Genomic DNA, 21085 nt, shown 5'->3' with positions numbered 1-21085 from the left:
TATGGCCAAGTCCATGCAGTTGTACAGGTGCTTGTATACTGCAATGGCATACCGTTCAGCATATTTATCTGCATCCTCAGAGAGGGGCAGTGGTGTGAAGCTACTGATATTCTCCCTTAGAAGGTTGTAGGCAGTTGTTGAGATGTTTTTTAGCCTGGTTACGGCTAGGGGGTGGACGGGATAGATACTTCGAATGAGACATACCGATGGTCTGATCTCACCAGGGAAAAACTTCCTATGGGGGTGGTGCAGCGGTCACCCATGTTGGTGAGAACCAAGTCTAGAATGCCATCGCCCCTTGTGGGGGATGAGGCAAGCTGGTCTAGTGCATTAGAATGAATTGTCAGGTGAGTGCATTAGAGCAGGAATAGTTCAGCCAGTTTATGGTGGGGTAGCTGAAGTCACCAAGGTTAAGTAAGTGGATGAATTTATAGATAAGGGGAAGAAAAAGTAACAGTATGCCATGTGGCTAAGGCATTTAATAGTACTGATCAAAGGGAAATGCTGGACATATAAAAATAATATAAAGTACGAGAAAAAATAGGAAGGAGGACAATTTATGAAAATAAGTGCGTCTGTGATGATGAATGGATGGATAGAAAAAAAAAAAAAGAAAGGTAAATCAAGGTTGTCCAATGAACATGTGTGTCTATTTGTGATGTTAATGAATGCAATTATACAAACACGTAGCTCAAGGTTATAAGATGGTAGATAGACGGTAAAGAAGGGATACAGTCACCATTAACATTAATCTATGCAGAGAACTTTAATAGCCAAGAACACTGGATGAAAGAGAATTTATAGAAAAGAATACATTTTGTGTACATTAGGATTGCAGTTAAGTCAAAAAGTAAGGGATTTGGAGATGTGGTAAGAATTGCTGTATTTTTACCGGAATTGAAATTGATGTTCTCGGATTAGGGTAAGTTTGGAAGGGGGAAAGAAGTAATAGAAAAATGGAGAGAGGTTCTAAAAATATATACATTGTGTGTAAGAAAACAATGTATAAATGTTAAACACATTTTAGGAAAGCTAGCATACTTAGGTGGTGTTTACCAGTTTCCAAGCTGTATGGAAACTGATTTTTTTTTCTGTGAGGAACAAGGTTGAATCCAGTCAAAACAGAGATACTTTATAATGTAAAACAAAAGGGGGACTTGAATTTAATAAATCTAATTGTTTTCTTAGCATCAATAAATATGTTTTGGGTTTAAAAAAAAAAAAAAGTCTGAAAAAAACACTAAGATTTTTTTTTTTTTTTAATTTGGAAAAAAAGTATGTGGTAGATGGGTGTGGTTAAAAAATGAAGAGAGAAATAAAAGGTTTGGGAGAGAATGAGAATGAAAGTAAAGACAATAAAAATTGATATAAATGAAGTAGAGATGGAAAAGAAAGAATGGTATAAAAAAATAATGAAAAATAACTATTATACCGATCCTTTGGGGGGGGGGGTGAATACAAGAAAGTAACAAGGTAAAGGAAAGATTTGAACCTTGTTTGCCACTGAAATACAACATGAACTATAAAATGACAGAACAAAAGTATATGTAATAGCTGTAATGCTGAAGACACATGACGAACTGTAAGAAAATGAAGGTTTTTGGACATTATTCAAATATGTTTATGACTGGAGAGTATTTATTGTTATGGATATGGTGCTGCATCAGAAATATAAGGTTCATAGGTGTATACTAGGCTAATTATCACTAGGGCCCTTAAAAGCCTAGCCATGCAACCCAAATGTGACCTACAGATTTGACTAATATTTTATTTATAAGGGGTGATTTTACTGACTGCCTCTGTCCATCAAATGCACAGGAACCAGACCGAGGGTGAATTTCCAATTACCTATCCACTGGTCTGAGATGCACTTAAATAGGGATAGGGAGGAACCGCTTCACATGGATGGGGAACAGGTCCTGCAGAACTGGAGTGAAAAAATTAACTGAAAAATGGGATTCAGTTTTATTCACTGCTCTTTGTCGTTTATGGAAAAGATGTGAAGAATTGCTGTATAACAAAGAAAAGATTATGAGGAAGTAATACGCGATACAAAGAAATGGTTATGGTAGAAGGGTGGGAGGAATGAATATGGTTTTACATGTATTTATAAAAATAAACATGTAAACTCTTTTACAATGTATAAAGTGGGATACAAAGTATAAATATAACGAATGTGTAAATAATGAAAGAAAAATGTTAAAGTATTAATATAATAATGTAATCCCTATTCTTTTTGATAGGTGCAATGGGATCTTTTATAGCCATCCGAGTTCTCATCAAGTCACACAGATGGGACTTCAGTTCAGTGTCTCATTCAAACAACAACACATTCAGGAGTGCAGGTCATATTAAATGAAAAAATAAAGTGGAAGTATTCTGGTGTGGAGTCTTGGAAGCTACCCTGATCACATATATTGCCAGCCTCTCAAAATTTGTGTGAACCAATAGCCACAAGTGCAAGGACGGCGAGTGTGTCATTTCTTCCAGAAAAAAAAATGTCTGTAGGCATCCTCTAATTTCCTGCTCAGGTTTCTCTGTTCACCTGTGCAAGAGGGGAGATTCGAGCAGCCTATCTATCCCTGGAGGAGTGGTTTCAGCCCAGAAATTAGTAGTTTATTGGCCATTTTGGGCTAATTTCTAGCTCTTTCATTTCCCTGCTAAAAAACCCACATTAGCGCGGTTTTGTGCACCAGACAGCGCTGGTTAGCCAGAGTATAACTATTCCCAGCTCCACAAAGTCTACTCTTCAATTTTTCCCTTGGAACTAGACAAACTTTCAACTTAAGCACTCAAGCCATTCACTTCTCAGCCCGGCACTTGCTCAAATCTCATAGCAAGCACTAATAAACCTTAGTACTAGACCCCTCTATACTGTAGAGAAGGACAAGGCTCTCTACTCGACCTTACCAGCCAACAGCTCACTGTACCTATCCAGGTATGTCCAAAGGGCAGTTTCAGGTATACTCTCCGGTCCAACTCGTGAATGTGGGCATTTTGAGGCAATGTTACAACTACCTCATGTACACAGACAACCCTCTCCTCCTACCAGCAAACACTAATACATGCGAGAGATGCAATTATACAGCCAAACTGGAGGCTAAGCTCTCTCAACCCCAGAATGGACCAGACAGTCAAGAGGAGAAGGGAACTACTTGCATCACACCACCAGTTTCACATATACCTATAAAACCAGCACCGGCAAAAAACACACAAATACACGAAAACATACTCGGAGGCTCTAAATAAAAATCTGCAAAAGCAAGAGATACCTCCAAAGCAAACATCGAAACAACCTCCACCCCCCCCCCCCAACGCAAACTATGAAACACATACTTCACAAAACCAGTGTCCCACACAATCACAGCCCTTAAGGCAGAACAACATACCCAACACACTAGTAATAGGTGATTCTATAGACAGGCACACCGACGACCCACTCACTAGGCTGAAAAAGGAGAAGGTTACTGTTAGCTGCCTGTCGGATGCCAGGATCTGCCACATAACACAAGCACTCAGGACACTCCAGAACAAGTACAAACATGGCTGTTATTGTCCATGTTGGTGTGAATGACCTGAGCTGTACCTCCCTGGACTTCATGAAAAGAGACATGGAAGAGCTCTCTGACCAGGTAGCCCAGGCCAGTATGACCCTGACCCCGAGTAGCATCCTGCCCTCACCAAGAATGATTCCACAGTATAAAGAAAAAAAAATATCAATTTCAACAACTGGCTAAGCTTCCTGTGTCATTCAAAGGGGATCAAAGTGGGATGACATGCTCGACAAGCCATGCTACTTCGCTATAGACGGCTTGCACCTGTCACCCTTAGGCTTTCGAATACTGACCAAGACTCTTGCCACCCCCATAGTGCCTTTTTTAGGCAAGGCTCAAAAGACAAACCCACCACCGTAAATAGCACAAGTAACAAAAAACTAAAGGTAATGCTACTCAATGCCAGAAGTCTAAACCTCAAAATGCACGCACTTGAGGCACTCCTCACTATGGAGAAAATCGATATGTGCAGTAACAGAAACCTGGTTTAAGGCTCCAGAGAGCACCCCAGCACCACCAGGCTACAACTCATACCATACATTTCGGCCACAAAACCCGGACCAAAATACAAAAGGCGGGGGCGTATCCATACTCATCAAGGATACCCACACCTCCAGGTTAGTGGCACAGCACGATGCTTCAGAAATCATCCACGTGCAACTAACAATGGGCAGAACTGCAATTCAAATTGTAGCTTGCTACAGATCACCCATGTCCCAGGACCCCCATTCCGCATTTCTGGAATCACTGGGAAACAAAGGTCCTACCAAACACCCTGATATTGGGAGATTTCAATTACCCAAACATTAACCTGGAAAACTACTCAAGTACCAACTCCCTTGCCCAACATTTCCTAGAATTTATAAACTCAAACGCCCTGGATCAACTGGTCAACACCCCCACCAGAGGTGAAAACATATTGGACCTGGCCATTACCAACACGGACGACCGGTGTTCCACACCGGAGGTCAACCCATCGCTGGTTAGATCTGACCATAAACTAATCGCTCTGGATATCCACATTTCACCCCAGGTTAAAGAAACCACTGTGAAAAACTTTTCAAAAGCAAACTTCATGTTACTTAAAACTGAGGTGGGAAGTTTCAAAGCCCCCATGCTAAAGGATAACGCTGCCCAAGCTGCAAAATCCTTTACTAATGCACTCCAAGGGCACCTACAAGAATGCATGGATCGTGCTATCCCAAGCAAAACTAAGACTCACTCCTCCAAGAAAAGGAAACCAGTCTGGTGGACCCCTGCCATAAACAAGCTATATAATAGAAGGAGGAAACTAGTACAGAAAGAGTAGGGAAGACATCCCTGATCAGTATCAGCAAGAAACTACGATTCCTCATAAAATCATCCCAGGCTAGCTTTGAAAGAAAAATTGCCAAAGACTCCAAAGATAACCACAGGGCATTCTTTTGCTATGTCAAGAATCTAACTGGCAATTCTCAGATCTGCTCAGAGTTAGTGCACAATGGCACAAAATACACTGACCGATATTGCCAACATCCTGGCAGACAGGTTCAGTGCAAACTTCACCCCCCCCCCCCTCACCCCCAAAAGGGCCCATAACCATACCAGAAGAATGTAGTGCCCCTGAAATCAGACACTCAGGTTAAAACAGCCCTCTCCAAAGCCAAAAACACAGCATCAATGGGACCAGACAGTGTCCCAGGCTGCGTCATACATGAGCTCAAAGATGAACTAACCCCTCGCCTAAACACACTGTTCAAACTCAGCCTCACCACAGGCTATGTGCCCATAGAGTGGCGCACAGGAATGGTTATTCCGCTCCACAAAGGTGGAGCCATAACAGACCCCGGGAACTATCGCCCTATAAGCCTGACTAGCTTGGTCTGCAAGGCTATGGAGCTCATCATCATGGATCTCATTAACAGAGAGACATTGGGAACCTCCAAACACTGGTCCATACCCAGTTCGGCTTTGTTAACAGCAGATCATGCCTCCTAAACCTGGTGGCTATAGATGAGGGAAAGCTGGTCCACACAGCCTACCTAGACCTCGCAAAGGCCTTCGACACCCTTCCCCATTCTGGGTATTCTAGACAAGCTCACCAGTCTGAACATAAACCCCTACGTCACGAGATGGGTTGCCAACTGGCTCATGGACAGAACCCACATGGTAAGAGTTGCGGGAGCTAGGCTGGACTCTAAACCTGTTACAAGTGGCGTTCCCCAGGGCTCAGTCCTAGGACCCCTCCTGTTCAGCATATACTTCTCAGAGGTACAGGCAAGCACAGGAGGACTATGGCTGACCAAGTTTGCAGACTATTGAAAACTAGGGGCTATAACTGACTCTCTGGCCGACACAGACATCCTCCAAAAAAGGTCTCACTGAGACAGATACCTGGTGTCAAAACCATGGCCTCAAGCTAAATGCCAAAAAGTGCATAGTCATCCCCTTTGGAAAAAAACAAAGTACCCACAAACTACCACATAGGTGGTAGCTCCTTAAATAGAGAAGACATAATAAGGGATCTGGGGACCCAAATAGATAGTAATCTCTCCTTTGATAATCACATTGCCAAATTGGTTAGAAAATCCTTCTATGTGGCCCACCTAATCACAAAAGGGTTTGCATCCAGATCAAAACAGGTCATTGTGCCCCTCTATGCATCACTCATCAGACCCATCATAGAGTACAACACCCCATTTGGGATGTACCTTACAACAGCTGGAAAGACCAAAACGTACCTCACCAAGACGATCACTGGCCTCAAACATATGCCCTATGCAGCTCGTCTGAAGAAACTCCAGCTGTACTCTGTTGCATACTGCCTACTCAGAGGTGATCTCTGCCTGACATACAAGGTCATGTCCAACCCAGAATTGATGGACATGCTCCACCTAAAAAAACATATCCCTTGAGTCACATGCTCTAGGGATCTAAACCTCGCCACAACAATAAACAGGACGTGTTGGAGGGATAGAGTCCTGTCTCAGAGACTTCCCATGCTCTGGAACAAGATTCCAATCTACATTAGGCAGAGCTCCTCACTAACACTCTTCAAGACAAACCTTGACGAGTGGATGGGAAACAAAGTTTACCCCGGGGATCACTCAGTGGCTCTGCTGGACAGAGGCACAGGGAACTAATCTAAGGGGGCGGCGAAAAACAACACATTCCAGCTAGGCTTATAAATGCCTTTGGGCAGATAGCCAGCCTAGTACCTACCTATGAACCTATAGAGATGACGTCGGGTGAAGTGCGACATCAGCCGAAGCCGGACCCAGACTTTGGAATCCGGCCGACTGAAGGGCTGCCTGACGACAGGACAACCCAGTTGTTATGACTGCAGATGCATCCATGAAGGACATCAACACATTCCAGCTAGGCTTATAAATGCCTTTGGGCAGATAGCCAGCCTAGTACCTACCTATGAACCTATAAATAAAGGAAGCCATCTTCATAATGAATGTTATGCACAATGTGCCATGATCTGACTATACACATCTGTACATAGCCCGTTTCAGTCCTAAACCTTCCATTAGACTTTAATGGACAGCATGTCATTTTACTTATCAATCATCAGTATCCAGTCAGTATCCAGGTCCTGGATGCATTGAGGAATGTGCCAGAGTTTGGATGGGGAGAGTAATCTACAAATATAATGGTCTATCTGAACAACTCAAGCACTTACTTTATGTGTGATGCTCCCAGTAAGATTTCTGAAGGGAAAAGTTTGAAATATGAACAGTTTCCAACAATCTGCATGGATAACTAGATTTTATTTGGAATGCTAAATTCTTTCTATGTCAGTGTCTGAATTAAGTTTACTTCTTCTGATGATGCAGTTAGGAGGGGGGGTAGGACGACATCTGTAGTGGAACAAACCAATCCAATACTGGTGAGTTGTGGTGACTTAAAGTAAGGGCTTAGCCTTGTATTTGACCATGTATTTGCATGCAGACCCAGTAAGACATTGCTAGTGGTCTTCAAGAGGTGAAATGAAGCAGTTCAACATTTCTTTCACTTTCTAGATGGAAACTGTGTGGTAGAATACTGCTATTGTTCCTGACCGGAGAGTTCCTGCCTCCTCTCTGGGACCACTGCCTTTTTTCCTTCATTCAATTCAAACAGTCAAGTATTTTGGGTTTTCACACTACTAACAGCTGCAGTTTCCTACTCTGCAGGATTTTTGACTATGTACCATTGCAACACCTTTTTTCTCCTAATCTATATACGTAACCACTTATTTAACCATCATTAGTATTTCATTTACTCTTTTCCCTTTAATGTCGTACCCTGTGATCCAGTTATTCTTTCATGGCATCCATTATTCTTTTCTGAATAACCTTCATAAATGCTTTAAGTTGATGGAACAGAAAGATGATTCATGATGAGGACACATATTCCAAAGTAACTAGGAATGAAACAGATATTGCCATAGCAAAGACTGATCTACAACTGGAGGATATTGGTCTTCAGGGTAAGACTTCTAAGTCAGTTTTTGAATTCTTAAACAATTCAAATCCCTTGATCCCGACTATTTTCGTGATTCAAAAACTCCACAAGGATATGTTTGAATGCCCTTTTAGATACACTGTGGCTGCCCAGGACTCAAAAACTCACCCTTTGGCAGTCTATATAGACAGGAAGTTAAAGCTATGCTTGGAAAACATATTCACACACTAAAAGTCCCCTGGGATTTTCTTGGAGAGAACAGTAAACACATTATAGCAAAAACATGTAAGGTATTGTGGGGATTGTGGATCTTTTACATGTATTCAAGAAACAGGGCCCAGATCCATTTTTAAGAAGCTCTTCTTACCTGTAATTTTATTTCCAGTGATGAGGTAGGACTTGTTTCTGAATTTATGGATACTATTTTAGAAAGAAAAAAAAAAAAAAAAAATATATATATATATATATATATATATATATATATATATATATATATATATATATATATATATATATATATATATATACAAAGTTCAGTAACCCAAAAAGAACGTATATCCAAAAATGTCCAAGGAACCCACCAACGGAGGAAACAAATCGCGGTCACACACACTGTTCAATATAAATTTCCACTGCTGCTGTCAGGAATATAATTACAGACACAGTCTCTCAATGAGGCTTTCAAAAAAGCCTTTACTGGCCGTAAAACATAGAAAACGCTGCTTCCCAACGCTACTTACAAGTGAGCGTGATGCTGTTGAAGGGAGAAAGGTCACAACTCAAAACGTTGCTTCATAACGTTACTTCCATGCAATCATGTACTAGCCATAGATGCCAACACAAACGCTGCTTCCAACTCTGCTTCAAAATAAGCATATATATATATATATATATATATATATATATATATATATATATTGCAAATTTAGTCATGGTGAGTTGGGAAATGTAGTTTGTATTTTTCCACCCCTTTTTTCAACATTGTGGTCTATACTTGCATTTTTGGATGACATTTTCATCTTACGGTTTGGACCACATGGTATTATTCCAGAATTTATTGACTACTTGGGGACCACCAATTTTTTGAAAGTTTACCCACAAGTCTGATAACAGTGAGATGAATTATCTGGATGCATTAATCAGACATACTGACAGTGTTTTTTCATCCACCACTTTGATAGCTTCACTTTTAAAAGCTTCCATCTCATTTCCTTTAAGAAGGGACTGGTTAAGGGTAAGTTTATAAGACTGGCAAGGATGGTTTCCTGCAATGATTACTTTAAAGAAAAAGTAAAATTGGGAAGTGTGTTTTATGCCAGGGGATATCCCAGGAAACCAGTGAAGTGGATTAGTAAGGAAGTTACTAAAGCTTGGGAAAACTAGCCACAAGCCTCTTTTTTTGGGTGGGATTAACCTGCAGCAACCCCGGGGTCTCACCAAGTAAAATAAAAGGGGAAAACAATTTTGAGAGAGCTCTTGTTTTGCAGTACAAACAGTGGAGCCAAATACATGAAAGACATTACGAAAAACAACTAGAGCATTCTTAGAGTGAATGACTTATTCTGCAATAATGTAGGTGAACACCCAAAGTTTGTTTACAAAATAGCTAGTAATCTTAAATCTGTATTAGAAAAAAAAGTCGGGTTGGTTATAAAAAGGGGTCGGGTAGTCCCAAGGGAACCTTTAAATGTGGATCCTGTAACCAATATTCTTATTATGGCAGGTGAACAATTTATATTGGTGCTAACATTTTACCCCTTTCTTAGTTTACAAAGGGGAAATTGTAGAAGTAAATGTCTAGTATAACTGGCTATGTGTCACATGTGCCCTTGCTTCTATGCAAGCAAAACTGAAAGAACACTAAGAACACTAAGAAAACAATTATGAACACAGGAATTGGTAAGGCAGATTAGACTGAATGCCACAGGCCTGCAGTGTCTTAATGAATTTGCATCAGTTATAGAACTAAAGGGCTGCCAAGCATTTAAACTAATGGGGTGGTGTCCTCGTGGTTGTTCTTTACTAAAATGTTACGGATGATTACCTTACTACAGTCATTCAAAACTGTGCAGTATATTTACTGTATTTATTAGAATGATTAGGTTTTAATATTTTAACATTATATAAAATATGGATTCTGTTTGGCTTCTTTAAGGGCTGATTTTTATTTTTGGTGGATTTCATTTGTATGAGGTGATATTACAGATTTAACTAGTGACATCCGTTTTTATGTATCAAAATATTTGTTTTGGTTGTGATTACAATTTTCAGTCCCTGTCTGATCCAGTCTTGGTGTCAAGGGCTAACTTTACACCAACTCTGCCAAATAACCACAAAGAAATGGTCCACAAGGATGTGGTAATGAAAGCCTGGTATTGTCTCATAATGTGAATACTAATGCAGCACAAAGGTGAGATGCATCATGGTAATAATAAGAGTCTGGGAAAATCTCAAAAGGTACCAAATAATTACTGCCTATGGCAGTCAATGCTGTAGCTGGAGAAAATGGGTTAGATCATACAAGAGCACAATTCACAGAACAAAACTGTTACAGCTTTGAAAAAAGGGAGTATCTATATTTTGGTGCGAATGAAACCGCTGCAAGTATATTCAAGCTATAAGGCTGACTGGTGGCCTGTCACTCCCATTTCCCTGACAGAGTGCAAGCAACATGATGCAATTATGTAGTTCATGTGACATGATCAAATATTCCAAAACCTGTTCAGGCTACTTCCATTGTACATGAAGTCTTTACTGGTAATACCTGGATAACCAATGTAGCATTGCTTGCCACGGACAAACCCAATGTCCTGATACCGTGTTCAAGACCCTTGCTTTGCATTCCCAGCTCCAGTGAACAATGAAGCAGCACAGCACCAAGGTTAGTAAACTTTTGCAGTATTCTGCACAGATACCCCCAATCACTACCGCACAAAACTAAAAACAGGCTAGATCCATCAGGTGACAGAATCCTTCATGCACAACCAACCCAGATTACTAAATGTCTTCACTTCCACAACATTACTGCTTACGATTTGTTAACCGGAGCCAATAGCTAATTAACTAATCACCACTGCCAAGTTTTCAGTGCGAGTTACCGACACATGCCAAAATATAGGTAGCTTGTCCGAGAGTCCATACCGCTGCCCCCTTCTGGTAAAACAAACTACTGAAACATTTCAAAATATCTGTCAGTGTCATATTATATTGCCATGGCGGAGTTATGGAAAATGTGCACAAGATTATCCACCACTTAAATAGTAATCTGAGCATCCACATTTAGCAGCCCAAACAAAGAGTAGGAGTAAATGGTGTGCTGTCTGAAATGCATCAGACATGAAGGCAGTAGCCCAAAATAATGCATCTTAAACACCAACCTTGCATACAAGCTTCACAAAAAAAGTTGCTCCTAAACTTCATAAGATACAGACAATGTATCTATGTACTGTTTTAGCTACTTCTCTATGATGTAGTTGTGCAACAATAAAAGTACCATGCACTGAAGGAAAAAAAAGAGAGAGAGACACAGACAGAGAGCAAAAACAAGAATACTAACATATGCCCATAACTCAATGGGTTCCAGTTTCTTCTCCTTCACCGCCTGCAGACTCTCTGCCTTTATTTTTTGCTGTATAGCCTCTTCCTTTATTTCCTTGTTCATTTCCTTTGCTGCTTGTCTGTGTCTTTCCATCTCTGCCTGCTGTTTTACAAATTGGCTAAGAGTTGGTGGCAAATCTTGACTTCCTGCATGTGAGTGTCCATGAACATGCCCGTGATGATCCTCGTGAGAGTGCCCATGATGGTCCTCATGAGGGTGCCCATGTCCATGCAAGTGCCCATGATGGTCCTCATGAGAGTGCCCATGTCCGTGCAAATGCCCATGATGGTCCTCATGAGAGTGCCCATGTCCGTGCAAATGCCCATGATGTTCCTCATGAGAGTGCCCATGATGGTCTTCATGAGAGTGCCCATGTCCGTGCAAATGCCCATGATGGTCCTCATGGGAGTGTCCATGTGTGTGCCCATTATGACCACCATGAGAGTGTCCATGTAAATCATGTGAATGACCATGATCACCATGGCCAAATACTGTCTCTATCACAAAGGCACAGGTCACGACAACTACAACCCCAGTACAAAGGCCAAGCAGATTCTTCCTTCGACTGTGCGCAGTCATCTTGTAACCTGTCAGACAAAAAGGAAAACAAACAGGTCAGCACAACTGTTAGACAGCCATATGCTTCATGTGTTTCTCATGTGTTTCTCCTCTTTAGTGACAGAAGCAGGAAAAGACAATAGCCCTTCATCAATGGAGTACTTTACGCTATACAGTACATTAAAAGTATAAACAAATGTTAAAATGAGAAATCTGTAATACAGCTACTACTGCCAATAATAAAAAAACTTTCCTTTCTAACTTGTAAAATAACAAAATACAATGCAGACAATCTTGTTTGGAAAACAGCTCAGACACTAGAGAGAGGGTGAACTACTAACATTCAGAGAAAGTGGGTGTTTACATGCATGGCCATGTGTTGGGAGAATATCATAATACAGCATAACAGCACACAATGTGGATTATTCTTGTCTAAACATATGCTAGAGACTGTAGAAAAGCAAACATCATCATCAGCTCCCCCCTTTTCCCATTTTTCTACATAGGGTTGGGGTATGTTGACTGTCGCCAGCTCTCTCGATTCAGTGCCACACTCCTGCCTTCAACACTCAGACTGGGGTAGATCTTCTTTCACACAAACCATCCACCTCTTTGCTGGAAGCCCTCGCTTCCTCTTTTCTTCCTGTCTATCCCAAATCTTCCTCACCAGATTGTCTTCTGCTTTTCTACACATGCCCCCACACCATCGTAATCTGTTCTCTTTGATATTTTCTGCAATTGGAGCTACTTTGGCTTCTGCTCTTAAGTCCTCATTTCTTCACCTGTCCCACAGTGTGCCTCCTACCACATTTCTCAGGCATTTCCATCACCTCTAGCTTCTTCAACTGTTCTGCCTTTACTGCCCAGGTTTCTGTACCATACAGTAGCACTGGTCGCCCATCTGTCTTGTACACCTTACTTTTCAGCTTCTTTGGCATTCTTCTGTCATAGACTACACCTGATACTCTATGCCAGTTGGCTGCATCCCCTCTGATTCTAGCTTTGACCTCTTCAATCAAGCTACCCTTCTCCTCAACTACCCCTCCCAGATCCTTGAAGCTGTTCACCTGTTCCACTATCTTCCCCTCTATTTCTATTATTAGCTTCTCCTGATTTCCCCAACTTGCTGCCATTACCAGAGTCTTAGCTATGCTTAGTTTCATCCCATGTGCCTTCAGATTTGCATTCCATTCTCCTATCCTTTGCTGAAGTTCTAGCTCAGAGTCTGCCTACAGCAGCTTTGTTGATCCCTCTCCTCCATCCTGTTTGCTAATGCAGTCCATCACCAGTATGAACAGCAGTGGGCTCAAGAGATGAACCCTGATATACACCCACTCCTACTGGGAACCCCTCTGTGTGGCTGAACACTGTTCGTACTGGAGTCATTGGGTCATCATACATAGCCTGCAATAATTCTGCCAATGTTTCTGGGATTTCAAACCACCGCAGTACTGCCAAGATCAGCTTTCTTGGGGCCTTATCATATGCTTTCTCAAAGTCTAGGAATGCCCAGTTGGACTCTCTCCTCATCTCTAGCTACTTCTCACGTATCTGTCTCAGTGAAAACATCGGGTCAGTTGTGCTGCATCCTGATCTGAATCCAAACTGCTCATCTCCCATCTTACGTTCTACTACTCTGCGCATCTGTTTAATCAATTACCCTCTCCAGAACTTTCATGCAATGTGATAAGGAGTTTGATGCCTCTGTACTGCCCACAGTTGTGGATGTCTCCTTTGTTCTCGTACACTGGCACGAGTATGCTTATTCTCCAGTAATATGGGATACACCTTTCTCGCCACACTGCTATTAGTAGCCTCAGGAGTCATTTCTCCCCTACCTCACCCAGCATCTTTATCATATCTGCTGTGACCTCATCTGAGCTTGCTGCTTTCCCCGACTTCATCTTCCTTAGTGCTGTTTTTACTTCTTCTACAGTGGGCTCCTCTTCTTCTCTCATTGCAGGTTGTTTCTGGGTTAGTACGGCTTCTGTGGGGTTTTCTTCATTCAGAAGCTGCTGGAAATACTCCTTCTATCTACCTTTGATGCCCTGTGGACTGGTGAGAAGGTTGTTGATGGCATCCCTTATGAAGGGTGTCTGACTATCTACTTCATCTTTTGGTCTTTACCAACTTCTGGAAAGTGACTCAGTAAGGGGTACAAAGAAACTATATCAGGTTGCAAGGTACAGTCCCCCTGATGCCCTATATTTTGCTACTGCAACTTCTTTCTTAGATCTTTGTTAGCCAACCAGTAGTCCTTCCTAGCCTGGTCAGTCTTTTCTATCTCCCACTTCTTCCTGCATTCCTCCTTTCTTTTGATGACTTCCTGGACTTCTGCATTCCACCACCAGCCTTCTTTATGTACCGGATTTCCATACCTGGCTCGGCCACATATCTTTTCTGTACTCCCAACACATGCTGTTTATACGCTGCCATTCTTCAACTCCATCTACTTCCTCCTCTTCTTGGGGTGCTAGAGCCCTGAGTAATTCCTTGAACTGTTGCACCTTCTCTCCAGTCAACTTCCAGGTCCTCAACCTGGTTTCTGTTGATCTTAGAGCCTTCTCTGACCACTGATTGCAGCTGATTGTGGCAACTAGTCATTTATGCTGTGGGCCAACTGTTTCAGTGGGGATGGCTTTGGAATTGTAGATTCTACCCCAGTGCTTTTTCCTTACTAGGAGGAAGTCTACCTGAGCTGCATGTTGACTACTCTTGTACGTGATCTTGTGACGCTCTCTTTTTCTAAACCATGTTTAAATTGCATTTGCCTTCTGCTTTTTACAGTTTTTGCACTTGTTTTATATCAATTTAAGTCATTTTTGTATTGTATAACTGTTGTAGGCTACATACCAAAGTGCGCTAGCCTGTTTATAGCATTTACAGTGTTTTCTGCTGTTTCCTGAAAAAAAAAAAAAAAAAACTGTTTTCCCACCTTTGCTGAACTAGATTAGTCCAGATTTCAGGTTTTGCTGAATTCCGGACTGTGGTATAGTTTCCTGTGTTGCCCATATCCTTACTTGGATAGGAGGAAGCTTTTCTGTTCACCAATGAGAGTGGGGAGCTTTGAGCAGCCTCTCTGTCCCTGGAGGAGTGGTCTCAGCCCTGAAACTAGTAGCTTATTGGCCGCTCTGGGTAAATTCCCATCTCTTTCAGTTTCCCTGCTTTAGAACCCACATTTGTGCGGTTTTGCATGATTTTGCGCATAGCGCAGCATCGGGCAGCGCCGCTGAAACGGGTTTAAACTATTCCCGCCTCCACAAAGTCTGCCCTGCAGTTGCTCGTATAAGTAATCTTATAAGTAAGCACTAATAATCTAAAGCACTACACCCTCTTATACTCCTTTAAGTACTTGGCTCCTTATTGGTCCTTTTTGATCAGTCAAAAAGTAGTTCCTTATACTATTCTGGCATGCCCAAAAGTCAGTTTTGGGTTTACTCTCCAGTCCAGCTGGTGACTCTGGGAATCTTGAGGCAATGTTACAACTGCCTTATGTACACAGACCACCCTCTCCTCCTCCAAACAAGCTCAAATATATGTGAGAGATGCAACTATATAGCCAAACTGGAGGCCGAGCTCTCTCAACCCAATACTGTCGCAGTCAGTCAGGAGGAGAAGGTACCCACACATACCACAAATCCAGTCTCACATAGACTATCGCAACAGAAAGCCAAACACAAACACAAAAAAAATACTCTGAGGCTCTAAATAAAAATCTGCCCAAGCAGCGGAGACCTCCAAAGCAGACATCCAAGCAACCGCTACCCCACAACAATACCCACGTATCACATAGTTCACAAAGTCAGTGTGCCACACAGTCACAGCCCTTAAGGAAAACAACACACCTAATACACTTGTAATAGGGGACTCTGTTGTCAGACACACTGACGCCCCACTCACAAGGCTGAACAAGGAGAAAGTCACTGTAAGCTGCCTGTCGGGTGCCAGGATCCGCCACAAAACACAAGCACTCAGGTCACTCCAAAGCAAGTACAAATATGACTCCGTCATTGTCCATGCTGGTGTGAATGACCCGAGACGTACCTCCCTGGACTACATGAAAAAAGAGAGACATACAGGAGCTCTCTGATCATGTAGCCCAGGCCGGTATGACCCTGACCTTGAGTAGCATCTTACCCTCACCAAGAATGATGCCACAGTATAAAGACAAAATGATCAATTTTAACAATTGGCTAAAGTATTGGTGTCATTCAAAGGGGATCCAGTGTCTGTCAGCCTGGGATGACATGCTCGACAAGCCACGTTGCTTCGCTAGGGACGGCTTGCACCTGTCACCCCTGGGCTTTCGAATACTTGCTAAGGCTCTTGCCACCCCCATAGTGCCTTTTTTAGGCAAGGCTCAAAAGACAAACCCACCTCCATAGACAACACAAAGAAAAAGAAACTAAGGGTAATGCTGCTCAACGCCAGAAGTCTAAACCTCAAGATGCACGCACTCGAGGCTCTCCTCAGTATGGAGAATATAGATATCTGTGCAGAAACAGAAACCTTGTTCAAGGCTCCCGAGAGCAACCCAGCACTACCAGGTTATACCTCATACCATGCTTTTCGGCCCCAAAACTCGGACCGAACCACAAAAGGAGGGAGAGTATCCATATTCAAAGATACTCACACCTCCAAGTTAGTGGCACTGCATGAAGCATCGGAGACCATCCATGTGCAACTAACAGTGGGCAAAACACCCTTTCAGTTTGTAGCCTGCTACAGACCACCCTCCCAAACTCAGGAACCCCACTCAGCTTTCCTGAGAACACTGGAGAATATGAAGGTCTCTCCAAACACCATTATATTGGGCGACTTCAACTACCCAAACATAGACTGGGAGCACTACTCAAGCCCAAACACCCTCGCCCAACGGTTCCTAGAAATTATAAACTCAAATTCTATGGAACAACTGGTCACCACTCCCACAAGAGGGGAAAACGTATTGGACCTGATCATCACCCAACATGGGGACTCTATGTTCCATACCAGAGGTATACCCCTCATTGGTAAGATCTGACTAGAAATTAATCTCACTGGACATCCATATCCCATCCCCACCCCCAGCCAAGGAAACCACGGTGAAGAACTTCTCAAAAGCAAACTTCACACTTCTCAAAACTGAGGTGGAATCCTTCAAAGCCCCCAGGCCAGTGGAAAATACGGCCCAAACCACAGAATCCTTTACAAACGCTTTCTATGGACACCTACAGGAATGCATGATCGTGCTATCCCAAATAAAACCAAGACTCATTCCTCCAAAGGCAGGAGACCTGTCTGGTGGACCCCAGCCATAAATAAAAGCTATACAACAGAAGGAGGAAGCTACTACATGAGAGAGCAAAATCCCAAAAAGGGAAGGCATCTCTGATCAGTACTAGCAAGAAAAAATGATCCCTCATAAAATCATCTAAGGCCAGCTTCGAAAGAAAAATTGCACAAGATGCTAAAGATAATCACAAGGCTTTCTTTAGTTATGTCAGGAACCTGGGTGGCAACTCCCAGATATGCTCTGAGTTAGTTCAAAATGACAGAAAATACACTGAACCCACAGACATTGCCAACATCCTGGCAGACAGATTCAGTGCAAACTCCCCCCCACAAAAGAGCAAATGTCTATCCCAATAGAGTGTACTTCCCTGACATCACAGATGCACAGGTGAGAGCTGCCCTCTCCAAAGCAAAAAAACACAGCATCAATGGGACCGGACGGTCTCCCGGGCCGCGTCTTACACGAACTCCAAGAACTGAACCCTCACAAAGTCACTGTCCAATCTCAGCCTTACTACAGGATATGTACCCAAGGAATGGTGTACAGCAACAGTGGTCCCACTCCACAAAGGTGGTGCCACAACGGACCCTGGAAACTATCTCCCTATAAGCCTGACTAGCCTGGTCTGCAAAGCTATGGAGTGCATCATCATGAAACTCAAGACATTGGGAACCTCCAAACACTGGATCCTACCCAATTCGGCTTTGTTAAGGGCAGATCTTGCCTCTTGAACCTGGTCGACTTCTTTGAAACAGTCACCAAGGCCATAGATGAAGGGAAGGTAGTCCACACAGCCTACCTGGACCTCGCAAAAGCCTTTGATACAATACCCCACTCGGGCATCATAAATAAGCTCACCAGCTTAAATATCAACCCCTATGTCACAAGATGGGTTGCAAACTGGCTCAGGGATAGAATCCACATGGTCAGAATTGCAGGTGCCATGTCAGACTCTAAACCAGTTACAAGTAGCGTCCCACAAGGCTCAGTCCTGGGACCTCCCTTGTTCGGTATATATTTCTCTGAAGTACAGGCTAACATGGGAGGACTATGGCTGACCAAGTTCGCAGATGACTGCAAAGTGGGTGCCATAATCGACTCGCCAACTGACACAAGCATCCTCCAAAAGGGTCTCACAGAGATGGATAACTGGTGCCAGAGCCATGGCCTAAAGCTAAATGCCAAAAAGTGCATAGTCATCCCCTTTGGGAAAAACAAAGTGCCCACAAATTACCACATAGGTAGTAATCCATTAAGTACGGAAGTAGTAATTAGGGATTTGGGGACCCAAGTAGATAGCAATCTCTCCTTTGACAATCACGTTGCCAAAGTGGCTAGAAAGACCTTCTATATAGCCCACCTTATCACAAAAGGGTTCACATCTAGATCAAGAGAGGTCATTGTGCCCCTCTACTCATCGGGCCCATAATTGAATACAGTGCCCCATTTGGGATGTACCTTACCCGACACCTGCAGCAATTGGAAAGACCCCAAGAGTACCTCACCAAGACGATCAAGGGACTCAAACAGATGCCCTACGCAGTTAGGCTAAAGAAACTCCAGCTCTACTCAGTTGCTTACCACCTACTCAGAGGCGATCTGTGCCTGACGTATAAAGCCATGTCCAACGCAGAATTAATGGACATGCTCCACCTCAGGAAATCCAAATTCCTTAGAGCTACACGCTCCAGGGACTTAAACCTCAGCACAGAAATAAATAGGACATGCTGGAGGGACAGATTCATATCCCAGAGGCTCCCCTCACTCTGGAACAAAATCCCAATCCATGTTAGGCAGAGTCCCTCAATGACCCTCTTCAAGAGAAATCTTGACGAGTGGATGGGAGATAGAAGAGATCCCAGGGGTAAACCTACGGTGTCCCTACTAGACAGAGGCACAGTAAACTAACCTCAAAAGGGCTATCTTCTGTGACATACTATACAGAGGCACAGTCAACTAATCTAAAAGGGTGGCAAAGCCAAACACACTCTGGGCTAGGCTTATAAATGCCCTAGGGCAGATAGCCTAGTATCAACCTATGTGTTGGCTAATATCAAGCCATTTACCAGACAGAAGTCCTTCTTTATTCCTGTTCCCCCACTCATGTGGACCCACACAGTCCTCATATCCTGTTCTGTCTGTCCCGATATGTGCATTCAAGTCACCCATTATCAACACCAATTCATGTTTTCCTGCTTTATCTAGTAGGTCCTGCAACTGCTGTCTGAATGCACTCTTTTCCTCACTATCACAACCCTGCTGTGGGGGGGGGGGGGGGGTAGGCTGAGATTATGAATACTTCCCTATCATTACACTAGAGTCCGACTGCCATGAGTCTGTCATGAATTATGACGATATCCCTTACTGCCTTCTGAAGCCTCCCTCTCACCACAATTCCTACACCCATTTCTAGCCTGCCCTCCACGTGAGTAGTAGACTCTGGATCCCAAGCCAAGTGGCTTTGCTGCACTGCCCTTCCATCTTGTCTCTTGGATACATCTGATGTCCAGCCTCCTCCATATAATCATGTCATCCACTTCCAAGCTGCATCCTGTCAGTGAATCTACATTAAGCGTAGCAGTTCTCAGTTCATGTTAGGCAGGCTGGTTGGTTTTACATCCAGCTTTCACTCAACAGAGCTATCCCAGGTAGCTCAGGTAGGGCAACCAGACATGGGCCAGCCAGTAGCTTATTGACCCAGGGCTGCTGGGCTTTATGGTGGGCACATACACCCCTCCCACCATTAGCAAGTGTCCCTGGCGTGGGTCAGAGTAGGCCGGGTCCTCAACCTACTTATCACCGGTAACTACCCATGCCCATTTTTGGCGACATTAGCCAACATGACTGAATTACAAAGAGCCATATTTTACACCATCGAGTGGCTAACCCTGCCAAAGCGCACAATCTGTGATCCGTGTTCTCCTATCTTGACGATACTCCGCACCACAGTAGATGCCCAAAAAAGGTTGGTCTGTACAACTCTTCTCCCTATAGGGCACCATGTAGCATCTGTGCTGCTGCCCACAGCGCCATTCATTAGTGAGCTTGAGATGGAAACACTTAGCATGTTTTTCAGACATGGGAAAAACCCCACGGAGACACAGGGAGAACATGCAAACTCTAAACAGGCATTGGTCACAAGTCAGGATTGAACCTTGCACCTTGTGCATGGGAGGCAAAGACCTTAACCACTAAGCCATCCAGTAGTCTGTTCTTTATACACCAAGGTGCTTCTGTATCATTACTAAACTTGCTGTTTTGTTTTATTTATGCATCTGTGTTGCTATGTTGGGTAGTATGCAGCTATGAAAATATCACAGTGGGCTGCCAGCAACAAAATTAAAATAAACACCTTTTTTTCTGCATTAGACTTCATGCTGTGTAACAATGTGTAGTAATGGATAATTCTCATCTCCATGCTATTTGAATTCTTAGATCTCCATTGGAAAAATGAGAACAGTCTGCACAGTCCATGGATCTGATTAGAGTAGTAAAAATGAATGTATCTGAAAGGCTGTTGGAGCACTGTCTTAGGTTGACCCTTTTCTTTGACAAAAATATTTTCTCAGTTTTGCACTCCCCTCTGTCCACTGCCGCCCATTTTGCACCATCTTTCCATCTTCCTATTCACTGTTTATCACACCTGTCTAGACACTAGACAGCCATAAG

The 21085-nt window shown here is 43.0% G+C and overlaps 1 protein-coding gene across 1 annotated transcript in view; it reads right to left on the bottom strand.

Annotated features, from left to right (window-relative positions):
- SLC39A7 (solute carrier family 39 member 7) overlaps positions 1–21085 on the bottom strand; it is a 409960-nt gene that overhangs the window by 362692 nt on the left and 26183 nt on the right. Inside the window, exon 2 of the mRNA XM_044083574.1 lies at positions 11542–12170. Coding sequence (XP_043939509.1) covers positions 11542–12162 — 621 coding nt within the window. The 5' untranslated portion in view covers positions 12163–12170. The remainder of the gene's footprint in view (positions 1–11541; positions 12171–21085) is intronic.

Source organism: Protopterus annectens, chromosome 9.part0 (genome assembly GCF_019279795.1).
Source record: "Protopterus annectens isolate FY-2018-M chromosome 9.part0, PAN1.0, whole genome shotgun sequence".
Classification (NCBI taxonomy): domain Eukaryota; kingdom Metazoa; phylum Chordata; order Ceratodontiformes; family Protopteridae; genus Protopterus; species Protopterus annectens.
The sequence above is the reverse complement of the archived record's forward strand: the minus strand, read 5'-3'. Positions and strand labels throughout refer to the sequence as shown.